Source organism: Eschrichtius robustus, chromosome 15 (genome assembly GCF_028021215.1).
Source record: "Eschrichtius robustus isolate mEscRob2 chromosome 15, mEscRob2.pri, whole genome shotgun sequence".
Taxonomy (NCBI): domain Eukaryota; kingdom Metazoa; phylum Chordata; class Mammalia; order Artiodactyla; family Eschrichtiidae; genus Eschrichtius; species Eschrichtius robustus.
Window position 1 is genome coordinate 78,037,241 of NC_090838.1, and position 15,422 is coordinate 78,052,662.

General features: G+C 33.8%; 1 protein-coding gene across 1 annotated transcript; it reads left to right on the forward strand.

The window, feature by feature from the left end:
• Positions 1–312: 312 nt before the first annotated feature.
• LOC137777711 (serpin B6-like) lies at positions 313–4,619 on the forward strand. Its single transcript, XM_068564634.1, is given in 2 exon segments — positions 313–354; positions 3,648–4,619. Coding segments are annotated over 2 exon segments (1,014 nt in total).
• Positions 4,620–15,422: the final 10,803 nt, after the last annotated feature.

Here is a 15,422-nt window from a genome sequence, read left to right on the forward strand (position 1 = left end):
AATGTTGCACTTCCCTTCACTGCAACCCAGTGTCAGTAGATTGGCTTTGCTGCATGTCTGGCCAGTGGACCCAAATCCAGGTTAGGTAACACTGTTACCAGGTACTGTGGCTATGTGCACATCTGTGGAAATCGAGTGAAAATGAAGACATCCCTTTTGGTTACTTATATATGCAAATTATTACGTTTATTCTTAATCAACTTAATAAATGTTTCAATAAGTACCTGTGACTTACTGGTTTTGTCATGGTACACAATCTATTTCCCTGCAGGTTCTGCTACAAAGATAATTCCAATCAACTAATTTTTTGAGATGAGCACACCTAGTTGTGAACAGTTAAACCACTTCCTCAATGTCAAATAATCCAAGAAAGGATTAGGAACAGAACCAAGGTTTCTTAATTGTCTCTAATTTTTTAAACTTAAAAAAAAAAATCTAACAAAGAACAGGTAGAGTACTACACCTAGGACAGTGTGTTCTCAGATCTCTAAATTAACCACAGTTAAACCCCTAATTTTTCCCACCTTAAAGAATGCTTTCACTTCTGGTTCTACAATTTTATTTACTGGAAATGCCCATAATATTTAAGACATACTATAGGTTAAAAAGAGAAATATTAATCTCAAGTGGCTGTCTCGCTTTATTTATCCACGATCAGGGGCATAACCTTCAAAGAGTTTACAGTTCTTATATTATAATGTCTATAGACAATAACATTTCTTAATAATTATCACCATGACAAAATGTCTTAATAAACTAGAGGGAAAAAAGCATCAAAATTCTTCAAAGCCCTGTTTCAACATCATATAAATCACTGACATAGCTATTGGCCTGTTTCAATACTGGTTTCTATTGTCAATTCTATTTAGGAAAAATAATGAATTGTTAAAAATAGTCACCAAATATTAACTTGTTATCATGGTCAGGACTACAGGAAATACGTGGATACATAATAAGTGTTCTCTCTCCTCGAGCTACATAGATTATAATAATTTTCTTTAAAAACACAATCAAATAACAATAGTGTTACATAGAAAGTGAAGAAGACTTGCATTTCCACTAGTATTGTGGGCTATATACCTAAATTAATTCTTTTTGCTGATTCCAGAAGGAAGAGTGTATCAAAGAAAATATTTGAAGATATAATCCTGAGACTATCTAGAACTGAGGAGACACAAGTGATAGAACTTATGAAAGATTTAAGAAATCCGAAGATTCACAAAATTTACAAGCAGGATAAAGGAAATGAAATTTGCATCGTGGTGATAATGACGAAAACCAAAGATGAGATATAGATTTTATAAGATGCCAGAACTAAAGGTTTACATTGAAAGGGGTAACAGCTAGACAGATGACTTCTGTCACAATGGATGCCAGAAGACAGAAATATGACAATGTCAATGTGCTGAGAGAGAATAACTGTCAGCCTAAATCATTATAACCAGTGAAGGCGTCTTTCAAAATGAAAGTGATATAAAGACATTTTCTAACAAAAATTGACACGCATGCCACCTACAGATACTCTCTAAAGAAAAATTTAAATGTTGTGCTGATAGAGGATTTGAGTACCAAGAAAGAAAAAAATAGCGTACAATGTGTTGTGTGTATATATATATATATGTAATACTAAATGTATGTTGATTGCATAAAACAATAATAGTCATTAAATAAAAAATTAACATGCATACATATTTGTATGTAATTTTTGATGTATAAGAATGAAGTTAAAGTGTTCCAAAATATTAGCATTGTGGGGGACAACTTAAAAAATATATTGATTAAATTTAGACTGACATATCAAGTGTGCAATTTATAATGTTTAGAAAATGCAATATAGGGTAGAAACAGAAAGTGTAACTTCCAAACTAGTAGATAAATAAAAACAGAAAGAACAAATAATAAGTTCAAATGGAAGCTAAATCTAAGAGAAAAGAAAAAACATAAAATAGATAGAATGTAAGGTGAAAAACAGGTCCATATATAGCATTAATTTTTGTTACCAAAATCGATTAGATTCCTCAGGGGTAAAAATTGTCATCATGCTTTAGATATACGATCCAACCTCTTCTGTTTACAAGAGACACAGCTATATCATAAATTACCAAAATAGTTGATTGTAAAAGATGAAAAGGAATTACTACGCAAATTCAAACCAAAGGAGCTGGTATAGCTATATTAATAACAGAAAAACATAGAAGTTAAGGCACAAATAATTAGTAGCCAAAAATTTTAGTCACTCCAATGATAAAATTCCAATAGCCATGACTACATAAGTGTTCTAAAAGACCATTCACATAATAATTTACCCTCAAGACAGAGAAAGCAAAAGACAGAGTACTAGATATTTTACTTGACACTCTTTTTGGTAATTAATAGAAAAAATTGGCTAACATTAAATAAGAGTCATAGAAAATTTAACAAATTTTAAAACTTAACCTGATATCTATATAGAGAAGACTGAGCTCAGAAACTGGAGAATTTATTCTTTCCAAGCACAAGAACATTTATAAAATTGATTGTGTACAAGGACTTCAAGCATATATGACTCCTATCTGCATTCTGATTGCAATGCACTAAGCTAAAATGAAAAGATTTAAAATAAAAATCCCCATGTTTTTGAAAATTAATGTCTTCCACTTAAATGACCTTTGGGTAGAAATATATATATATATATATTATAGTGGAAATTAGAAAATATTTATAACACATCAAAACCTTTGGGATAGAACTAAAGTGATGCTAAGAAGGATATGCAAAGCCTTAAATGCATATATCGTAAAAGAAAAAAATGATGAAAATTAATGAGGCAATTTGGTCTAAAATAATTTCTTAAAACTCAAAGAGAAATGAGTCCAATTTAATTAAATAAAACATCAACATAAAATGAAGAAGAGTAGATCAATAAAATTAAAGTTGGACTTCTGAAAGACTAATGCATTGACAAATCTCTGGCAAGACTGAGGACAGAAAGAGAGAAGGGAAGAGAAGGTATGTTCCCACACTCATAAACACACCAAAATGAGAAAGAATTACTAATTACATAAACTAAAGAAGATAAAGAATAGTGAGAAAAATTTAGAGACAACTCAGGTGAAAAAATTGAACTTGGTGCAAGGAAAAAATAGAAAATCTTAATTGTTTCATAATAAAGACTGAGTAAAGAGGCAAATTTTTCTAAAAAAAATTCAAACCTAGGTGGCTTTATTTAGCAAGTGTTAACAAAACTTTCATACTACACATTCTATTCTAAAGCACAGATTGAGGAAATCTCCACAGTTCATTTGAGGAAGATAGCATAGACCTAATATTAAACTGGGAAAAGAAGGAGCCAAGAAAAAATAATTATATTTTAGTAGAAATAATTATACTATACACAGTGGAAATAATTATATTTTAGGTCAAATAAGATTGTAATAGTAGAAAACACTTGTTAGAAAAAATATATAAATGTAGGAAAATGAAAATTCATCATATGCCAACTTTGTGTGTGTGTATGAATTACTTGTTTAAGTCTTTGGTTCATGTCTTCTGAACATCTGGGTGAAGACAACTCGAAAAATGTGTTTTTCTCACCCATAAGCATCCCCTCTGCCCTGGCCATGGTCTTCACTGGGACAAAGAGAAACACTGTGGCCCAGATGTCCCAGGCACTTTCTCTAAGCAAAAACAGCGGCGGAGGTGGAGACGTCCACCAGGGTTTCCAGAACCTTCTCATCGAAGTTAACAGGACCGGCACACAGTACTTGCTCCGAACCGTCAACAGGCTCTTTGGAGAGAAGACTTATGGTTTCCTCCCATCTTTCAAAGATTCCTGCCACAAATTCAACCAAACAGAGATGGAAGAGCTGGACTTTATCAGTGCTGCGGAGGAATCCAGGAAACACATAAACACCTGGGTAGCCCAAAGGAGAGAAGGCAAAATTACAGACCTGCTGTCTCCAAATTCAGTGGACCCCATGACTTGTCTGGTTCTCGTGAACGCCATCTACTTCAAAGGAAACTGGGAGAATCAGTTTAACAAGCAGCACACCAAGGAAAGGCTGTTCAAAGTCCGCAAGAATGTGGAGAAGCCTGTGCAAATGATGATCAAGAAATCCACCTTTAAAATGACCTACATCGGAGAGATATTCACGAAGATTCTGGTGCTTCCCTACGTCGGCAGGGAGCTCAATACGATCATCATGCTTCCCCATGGAAACACCGATTTGAAAACGGTGGAAAAGGAACTTGCTTATGAGAAATTTGTCGAGTGGACGAGGCCAGACCTGATGGAGGAGGAGGAGGTGGAGGTGTCCCTGCCCAGGTTTAAGCTGGGGGAGAGCTACAACATGGAGGGCGTCCTCTGCACCCTGGGTGTGACCAACGCCTTCGAGGACACCAGGGCGGATTTCTCCACGATGTCGTCCCGGAAGGACCTGCTCCTGTCCTAGGTCGCGCACAAGACCTTTGTGGAGGTCGACGAAGAGGGCACAGAGGCGGCTGCGGCCACCGCCGCAGTCCTAATGCTGCGCTGCGCCAGAATCACCCCTAGGTTCTGTGCCGACCACCCTTTCCTCTTCTTTATCCAGAACAGTAAGACCAGTGGGCTTCTGTTCTGCGGCCGGCTCAGCTCCCCGTGAGGAGACAGCGGCTGCAGGCAGCCCCGCTGGGTCTTACTGGCCCACTTTCCCCGGTACTCCGTGACGTGCCTGCGACCCAAAGTGGCCTTGGCGACAGTCCAGAAATAAAGGGTCTGATCGAGGAAAAAAAAAAAAAAGATCACTATTCTGGTGAAATAGTGGTTATCTACTTCAGATATATTTTGCAGATACCTTCTCCACTCTTGGCTTTTCATAGTCTTAATGGTGTTCTTAATTAAAGAGAAGTTCTTAATTTTGATGTAGTTTGATAAAGTAATTTGGTTTTCTCTAATGTGTAATTCTGTAGTTTCTTTTATGATTGTCCTACTTAAGGAACCATCTCCTAGTCTAAGTTTCTTAAGATAATTGCCTAATAGCTTCATAATTTTTATTTTATATTCAGAATAATTTTTACCTATATTTAGATCTACTACACATCTGGAATTTTTATGCTGTATGAAGTGAGGTATGGATGCTCAAGATCAATACTTGTTTCTATATGGACAAGCACCCATTCCTGAAAAGTGTACCCTTACCTTGCAGCAAAAGTTTCATATTTATTATAATTAGGTGAATGCTTATGTGTCCGTCTGTTTTCTCTATTATTTTCACTCTTTTGTATTAATACATCATTTCTTAAACTAAGATACACAGATAATGTGTTATCATATTCAAGATTCTCTTGGTTATTTTGTTCCGTTTCATTACCATATAAATACTGAAGCACTTTTCTTTTTTCCAGCTTTATTGAGGTTTAATTGACAAAAATTATATGTAAGTTGTACAACTTGGTGTTTTGATATATGTATACCTTGTGAAATAATCACCACAATCAAGCAAATTATATCCATCACTTCACATAGTTACCATTTTGTTTTTTCAAAAATTTTAATTGAGATATAATTAACATATAACTTACCAGTTTCAGATGTACAACATAATGATTTGATATTTGTATAAGTTACAAAATGATTACTACAATATCTAACTAACATCTGTCACCTCACATGGTTACATATTTTTACTCATGATGAAAATTTTTAAGATCTACTTTCTTAGCAACTTTCAAATATGCAATACTTGAATAATAATACTTGCAATAATATAGTATTATTAATGATAGCCACCTTTCTATGCATTGCACCCCCATGACTTACAACTGGAAGTTTATACCTTTTTTAAATTTTATTTTATTGAAGTATAGTTGAATTGCAATGTCATGTTAGTTTCAGGTGTATAGCACAGTGATTCAGTTTTTCAGATTCTTTCCCTTTATAAGTTATTATAAAATATGGAGTATAGTTCCCTGTGCTATACAGTAGATCCTTGTTGGTTGTCTATTTTATATATTGTAGTGTGTGTGTGTAATTTTATACCTTTTGACCCCCTTTACCCATTTCATCCAACCATTCACTCCCCACCTCTGGCAATCACCAATATGTTCCCTGTATCGATCACTCTAGATTATTTATAGTACCTAATACAATGAAAATTCTATGTAAATAGTTTTAAATACAATGAAAATGCTATGTAAATAGTTGCTGGCATTCAACAAATTCAAGTTTTGCTCTTTGGAACTTCTGGGATTTTTTTGAATAGTATCAATCCAAGCTTGGTTGAATCAGTGGATGTGGAATCCACAGATATGGAGAGCCAACTACATCATGGCTAAGTGGAGTTTATTCCAGGAATGTAAGGTTGGATTCATATTTGAAAATAGTTAAGGCAATTTGTCATATCAATTGTCTGAACAAGAAAAAATATATATTACTGCAATAGCTGCAAATAAACATTTGACAAATTCAAGGCACATTCATGGTAAGACTCTTGGCAAAATAGGAATAAAAGGGAACATCTTCAACCTGAGGAAAAACATCAACAGGAAAAAAAAACCCTGCATTTTACATTTTGCATATAGGTAAAATGTTCAATGTTTTTCCCCAGTATATAAGAAGGCAAATGCATTTGTTGTCACCACGCCTATTCATTGTCACACTAGAAGTCTTAATCAGAGCAATAAGGCAAGAAAGCAAAATGAAAACATATAGATTGGAAAAGAAGAAAACAGTATATCTATTTGAAGATGGCATAATTGTCTTCAAAGTAAATCCCCCAAAATATCTTAAAAATATATATTGGAACTACCAAGGAGTACTGCAAGACTGTAGAACACAATTTCAATATACAATTAAATATGAGATTTAATTGTATTTCTGTATATTTGCAATAAAAAGAAATTAATAGATGAATAACCATAATAGAAAAATTATTGTTAATAGAACCATTATCATTAGAACCAAATACCCAAAAATACTTAATCATAAGTTTGGCAAAATATGTGCAAGGTCAGCATTATAATAACTACAAAATACTGTTGAACATAATCAAAGAAGACATAAATAAATGGAGAGATAGATCAGGTTTATGACTTGGATAATTCAATATTTTTAAGGAATCAATTCTTCTAAATATATCTATTCATTTAAAGCAAGCTCAAAGTGCCAGAATATTTTAATTAATGGAAATAGACCACATGATTCTAAAATTTATATGAAATTGCAAAGTTAATGTAATTATAATACAATTTTGGCAAAGAACAATTAGAATGTTGTTGAAAGACTCACATTACCTAATTCCAAGACTCATTACAAAACTACAGTAGTGACTATGGATATCACACACTTTATGCTATAAGAAATAAACTAGACTCAAAGTTTAATATGATATAATTCTATTTATGTAAAAGTCTGTAAAGTGTTAAACTACAGTGATGGTGAATATTCTGTGTTTGCAATGGGCTGAGTGTATGGAGAGGAGTGTACTCCAGAGGAGTTTGAGGAAACATGTTGGGGGTGGTACAATTATTCTAAATCTTGACTGTGATCACTATGATGTAACTTGATTTATTTATCTAAACTCAGAACCATACTTTAACATGGGTGAATTTTATTATATGTAAATTTTAACTCAAAAACTCTAGAAAGTTTATCTATAAATTATTCAATAAAAGTAAATAATGTATTGTTTAGTGATAAAAACCTATTACTAAATTATAAATAATGTTTATTTGAGAAGAGGAATAAGACAGATACAGTAGAGAGGATTCTGCAAAGGAATTGGTGAGGTTCCAATTCTTAATCTCCATGTGGTTTCCATAGGAGCATGTTTATTATTAGTTTTCAACTGCATCTGTATGTATACATATATATTTTTCAAAATCTAAAATAAATTTCCCAAACAAATAATATTTATAAAGAGAAAGCAGTTTTCTATGAGATGAATAGAAGATGACAACTTCTGATAGTTTAGTGGGTGGAATGAATCACAAAGTAAAATCTTGGTTGCCAGTGGAGGAAATTTAATTGGCTAAGATAACAAACAGAATTTATTGGCCAATGTTATCTAGAAAAATAAATAAATAAAGCATTAAAATCACTTTATACACCTGTATCTAGGGGCCTAAAACATATTTCTAGGGAGTCCTTCTTATTCACGCTCTATTTCCACTGTGCTGGCTTAATTCTCAGGCCTACTATTTGTTTTGGTAGATATAGGGTCATTATCTCTTGGCTTATGTCCTACTGATTTAGGTACTCCATAGGTTCACTTCAAGTTGCTCAAGAGAAAGTTTCACACTTGATTTTCATTGATCTAAACTGGGTTAGGTTGCAATTAAAGAAAATTAGGACCTGGACTAGTGTAATGCAAATGAGAGTGCTAAGGCAAAAAATTAAACACTCAAGCAGATCTTTCCCCATTGTACAGATAAAGAAGTTGAATCACAAAAGCTCAGGTTACATAATTATTAAGATATGAATATTTAATTTTACTTCAGATGTCTGAGTTCAAAGCCTCAACCTGCTGCTTTAGTTTGTCAAGTCTTTCGATAAGAGAAAGATAAGGGAGTTTGTTAATAATGTGAATGGTATGTAGACTCCAGAAGGATCTGGGCAAATTAGAATGGTGAATGGAACATCTAAGTATAAATTTAATGGGAAAAATAATTAGTCCTGTTGTTATTAAATAAAACAATTGCATAATATGGCTTTACTTAATGCAATTATAATATCTCAATGCTACTATTGCAATGCTGTCTTTTTCTCCCTTTATTTCTGTTGATATTTACTTTACATATTTAGATGCTCCTATGTTGGATACATAAGTATTTATGTTATATCCTCTTGTTGGATTGACCCCTTTATCATTATGTGACACCCTCCTTTGTGTTTTGTTACAATCTTTGTTTTAAAGTCTATTTTATCTGATATAAATATTAATACCTCAGCTTTCTTTTTGCTTCCATTTGCATGAAATATCTTTTTTTGCATCCCTTTACATTCAGCCTGCATGTGTCATTAGATCTGAAGTGAGTCTCTTGTGACAAGCATATAGAGAGATCCTGTTTTTTGTTTTCTTTCTTTCTTTATTTTTTTTATGCATTGTCACCCTATGTCTTTTGATTGGAGCATTAATCCATTTCATTTAAAGTGATTATTGATAGGAACATATTGCATTTTGCTAATCTTTTTCTGGTTATTTTTGTGGTTCCTCTCTGTTCATTTCTTTTTCTTTTAGTCTCTTCACTTTGGGTTTGATGATTTTCTTTACTGTTATCTTTGGATTTCTTTGTCATTACTTTTTGTGTACGTATTATAGGCTTTGGTTTTGTGGTTACTATGAGGTTCATATATAACAATCTATATATAAAGCAGAGTATTTTAAGTTGATCCTCACAAGTTCAAATGCATTCTAAAACACTAAATTTTTACTACACCCCACATTTAATTTTGTTACATCATAATTTATATCTTTGTTTATTTTGTGCATCCCTTAACTACTTATTGTAGTTTTAGTTATTTTACTATATTTTTTCTTTAACTCTTCATTCTAACTTTATGAGCTGTTGTTCTACTTCCTTTAGTATATATTTGTTTTTACTAGTGAGATTTTTTTCTTTCATATATTTTCTTATTTCTAGTTATGACATTTTCCCCCACTTAAAGCAGTTCCTTTAACATTTCTTGTCAGGTTGGTTTAGTGGTTATGAAAGCCTTTGGTTTTTGCTTGTCTGGGAAATGCTTTATCTCTCCTTCAATTCTGAATGATAACTTTGCCAGATAGTATATTCTTGGTTGTAAGTGTTTTTTTCTTTTTCCTTCAGCACTTTGAATACATCATTCCACTCCCTTTTGGTCTGCAAAGTTTCTGCTAAGAAATTTGCTAATAGTCTTATGGGGGGGGGGTTCACTTATATATGTAACATAATTTTTTCTTCTTTCTGCTTTTAAATTTTCTTTATATTTAACTTTTTTTTTTTTTTCACACACACACACTGTATTTTATTTTTACAAGAGATAAATAGACTGACACCAAGCATTGTACATGGATGACCACAACAAAAGCAACAATGATTGCAATTACCAAACATGAAACACACTCATACTATGTCATAATATTGACATTCAGTCCAGTAATCCTCCACTGTAACAGCTCCTTTACTTTGCAGTGAAAATTGATTTGTATATTCTTTGCCTCTGAGTCCTTGTGGGATTTTTTTTTTTTTTTTTAATTCAGACAGAAAGTCACAAAAATTATACTCATCCTCCTCAGTTCACTCAGTCCCATGTAATTAATTTTTTTTTTCATCTTGATCTTTTGTTAGCACTTTTATGAGTTCATCAGTTTTTCATTAGAGTTCTGAAAATGATTATTCATTCAGTTCAGCAGTACAGTCAGTTACCAGAAACCTGTACTTGTCAGAGTCTTTTCCATGAATTTCTTGAAGATGAAACCCTTTTATAGGAACATATTTGCAAAATCATCAGAGTACACCCAGAACTGTCTGTAAATGACAAAAGACTTAAAAATGACCATGGTTAAAGATTTGATGAAAGTTCATAATAATGCAGTTGACAAGAAAATTAGTTATTTCTGAGATATACATTTTAAAGTAATAACTAGGATTATTACTTATAACATTATACCAGAACATATAAGATTTTTAGAAATTTCATGTAATGTCTGAAACATTTATATTAACATATTTCCATACATATTTCCATACAAATACAAATATAAGATTTTTAGAAATTTCATGTAATGTCTGAAACATTTATATTAACATATTTCCATACAAATAACCCAATGAAAGTTTAGTATTAGTTGTTTTGTTTGTTTTTTTTTTTTTTTATACTGCAGGTTCTTATTAGGCATCAATTTTATACACATCAGTGTATACATGTCAATCCCAATCGCCCAATTCAGCACACCACCATCCCCACCTCACCGCAGTTTTCCCCCTTGGTGTCCATATGTCCATTCTCTACATCTGTGTCTCAACTTCTGCCCTGCAAACTGGCTCATCTGTACCATTTTTCTAGGTTCCACATACATGCATTAATATACGATATTTGTTTTTCTCTTTCTGACTTACTTCACTCTGTATGACAGTCTCTAAATCCATCCACGTCTCAACAAATGACTCAATTTCGTTCCTTTTTATGGCTGAGTAATATTCCATTGTATATATGTACCACATCTTCTTTATCCATTCGTCTGCTGATGGGCATTTAGGTTGCTTCCATGACCTGGCTATTGTAAATAGTGCCGCAATGAACATTCGGGTGCATGTGTCTTTTTGAATTACGGTTTTCTCTGGGTATATACCCAGTAGTGGGATTGCTGGGTCATATGGTAATTCTATTTTTAGTTTTTTAAGGAACCTCCATATTGTTCTCCATAGTGGCTGTATCAATTTACATTCCCACCAACAGTGCAGGAGGGTTCCCTTTTCTCCACACCCTCTCCAGCATTTGTTGTTTGTAGATTTTCTGATGATGCCCATTCTAACAGGAGTGAGGTGATACCTCATTGTAGTTTTGATTTGCATTTCTCTAATAATTAGTGATGTTGAGCATCTTTTCATGTGCTTCGTGGCCGTCTGTATGTCTTCTTTGGAGAAATGTCTATTTAGGTCTTCTGCCCATTTTTGGATTGGGGTGTTTGTTTCTTTGATATTGAGCTGAATGAGCTGTTTATATATTTTGGAGATTAATCCTTTGTCCGTTGATTCATTTGCAAATATTTTCTCCCATTCTGAGGGTTGTCTTTTTGTCTTGTTTATGGTTTCCTTTGCTGTGCAAAAGCTTTGAAGTTTCATTAGGTCCCACTTGTTTATTTTTGTTTTTATTTCCATTACTCTAGGAGGTGGATCAAAAAAGATCTTGCTGTGATTTATGTCAAAGAGTGTTCTTCCTATGTTTTCCTCTAAGAGTTTTATAGTGTCCAGTCTTATATGTAGGTCTCTAATCCATTTTGAGTTTATTTTTGTGTATGGTGTTAGGGAGTATTCTAATTTCATTCTTTTACATGTAGCTGTCCAGTTTTCCCAGCACCACTTATTGAAGAGACTGTCTTTTCTCCATTGTATATCTTTGCCTCCTTTGTCATAGATTAGTTGACCATAGGTGCGTGGGTTAATCTCTGGGCTTTCTATCTTGTTCCATTGATCTATGTTTCTGTTTTTGTGCCAGTACCATATTGTCTTGATTACTGTAGCTTTGTAGTAGAGTCTGAAGTCAGGGAGTCTGATTCCTCCAGCTCCATTTTTTTGCCTCAAGACTGCTTTGGCTATTCGGGATCTTTTGTGTCTCCATACAAATTTTAAGATGATTTGTTCTAGCTCCGTAAAAAATGCCATTGGTAATTTGATAGGGATTGCATTGAATCTGTAGATTGCTTTGGGTAGTATACTCATTTTCACAATGTTGATTCTTCCAATCCAAGAACATGGTATATCTCTCCATCTGTTGGTATCATCTTTAATTTCTTTCATCAGTGTCTTATAGTTTTCTGCATACAGGTCTTTTGTCTCCCTAGGTAGGTTTATTCCTAAGTATTTTATTCTTTTTGTTGCAATGGTAAATGGGAGTGTTTCCATAATTTCTCTTTCAGATTTTTCATCATTAGTGTATAGGAATGCAAGAGATTTCTGTGCATTAATTTTGTATCCTGCAACTTTACCATATTCATTAATTAGCTCTAGCAGTTTTCTGGTGGCAGTTTTAGGATTCTCTATGTATAGTATCATGTCATCCGCAAACAGTGACAGTTTTACTTCTTCTTTTCCAATTTGTATTCCTTTTATTTCTTTTTCTTCTCTGATTGCCGTGGCTAGGACTTCCAGAACTATGTTGAATAATAGTGGTGAGAGTGGACATCCTTGTCTCGTTCCTGATCTTAGAGGAAATGCTTTCAGTTTTTCACCATTGAGAATGATGTTTGATGTGGGTTTGTCATATATGGCCTTTATTATGTTGAGGTAGGTTCCCTCTATGCCCACTTTCTGGAGAGTTTTTATCATAAATGGGTGTTGAATTTTGTCAAAAGCTTTTTCTGCATCTATTGAGATGATCATATGGTTTTTATTCTTCAATTTGTTAATATGGTGTATCACATTGATTGATTTGCGTATATTGAAGAATCCTTGCATCCCTGGGATAAATCCCACTTGATCGTGGTGTATGATCCTTTTAATGTGTTGTTGGATTCTGTTTGCTAGTATTTTGTTGAGGATTTTTGCATCTATATTCATCAGTGATATTGGTCTGTAATTTTCTTTTTTTGTAGTGTCTTTGTCTGGTTTTGGTATCAGGGTGATGGTGGCCTCATAGAATGAGTTTGGGAGTGTTCCTTCCTCTGCAATTTTTTGGAAGAGTTTGAGAAGGATGGGTGTTAGCTCTTCTCTAAATGTTTGATAGAATTCACCTGTGAAGCCATCTGGTCCTGGACTTTTGTTTGTTGGAAGATTTTTAATCACAGTTTCAATTTCATTACTTGTGATTGGTCTGTTCATATTTTCTATTTCTTCCTGATTCAGTCTTGGAAGGTTATACCTTTCTAAGAATTTGTCCATTTCTTCCAGGTTGTCCATTTTATTGGCATAAAGTTGCTTGTAGTAGTCTCTTAGGATGCTTTGTATTTCTGCAGTGTCTGTTGTAATTTCTCCTTTTTCATTTCTGATTTTATTGATTTGAGTCCTCTCCCTCTTTTTCTTGATGAGTCTGGCTAATGGCTTATCAATTTTGTTTATCTTCTCAAAGAACCAACTTTTAGTTTTATTGATCTTTGCTATTGTTTTCTTTGTTGCTATTTCATTTATTTCTGCTCTGATCTTTATGATTTCTTTCCTTCTGCTAACTTTGGGTTTTGTTTGTTCTTCTTTCTCTAGTTTCTATAGGTGTAAGGTTAGATTGTTTACTTGAGATTTTTCTTGTTTCTTTAGGTAGGCTTGTATAGCTATAAACTTCCCTCTTAGAACCGCTTTTGCTGCATCCCATAGGTTTTGGGTCGTCGTGTTTTCATTGTCATTTGTCTCTAGGTATTTTTTTATTTCCTCTTTGATTTCTTCAGTGATCTCTTGGTTATTTAGTAACGTATTGTTTAGCCTCCATGTGTTTGTCTTTTTTACGTTTTTTTCCCTGTAATTCATTTCTAATCTCATCGCATTGTGGTCAGAAAAGATGCTTGTTATGATTTCAATTTTCTTAAATTTACTGAGGCTTGATTTGTGACCCAAGATGTGATCTATCCTGGAGAATGTTCCGTGCGCACTTGAGAAGAACGTGTAATCTGCTGTTTTTGGATGGAATGTCCTATATATATCAATTAAATCTATCTGGTCTATTGTGTCATTTAAAGCTTCTGTTTCCTTATTTATTTTCATTTTGGATGATCTGTCCATTGGTGTAAGTGAAGTGTTAAAGTCCCCCACTATTATTGTGTTACTGTCGATTTCCTCTTTTATAGCTGTTAGCAGTTGCCTTATGTATTGAGGTGCTCCTATGTTGGGTGCATATATATTTATAATTGTTATATCTTCTTCTTGGATTGATCCCTGGATCATTATGTAGTGTCCTTCCTTGTCTCTTGTAACATTCTTTATTTTAAAGTCTATTTTATCGGATATGAGTATAGCTACTCCAGCTTTCTTTTGATTTCCATTTGCATGGAATATCTTTTTCCATCCCCTCACTTTCAGTCTGTATGTGTCCCTAGGTCTAAAGTGGGTCTCTTGTAGACAGCATATATATGGGTCTTGTTTTTGTATCCATTCAGCCAGTCTATGTCTTTTGGTTGGGGCATTTAATCCATTCACGTTTAAGGTAATTATCGATATGTATGTTCCTATGACCATTTTCTTAGTTGTTTTGGGTTTGTTTTTGTAGGTCCTTTTCTTCTCTTGTGTTTCCCACTTAGAGAAGTTCCTTTAGCATTTGTTGTAGAGCTGGTTTGGTGGTGCTGAATTCTCTTAGCTTTTGCTTGTCTATAAAGCTTTTGATTTCTCCATCAAATCTAAATGAGATCCTTGCCGGGTAGAGTAATCTTGGTTGTAGGTTCTTCCCTTTCATCACTTTAAGTATATCATGCCACTCCCTTCTGGCTTGCAGAGTTTCTGCTGAGAAATCAGCTGTTAACCTTATGGGAGTTCCCTTGTATGTTATTTGTCGTTTTTCCCTTGCTGCTTTCAATAATTTTTCTTTGTCTTTAATTTTTGCCACTTTGATTACTATGTGTCTCGGCGTGTTTCTCCTTGGGTTTATTCTGTATGGGACTCTCTGCGCTTCCTGGACTTGGGTGGCTATTTCCTTTCCCATGTTAGGGAAGTTTTCGACTATAATCTCTTCAAATATTTTCTCTGGTCCTTTCTCTCTCTCTTCTCCTTCTGGGACCCCTATAATGCGAATGTTGTTGCGTTTAATGTTTTCCCAGAGGTCTCTTAGGCTGTCTTCATTTCTTTTCATT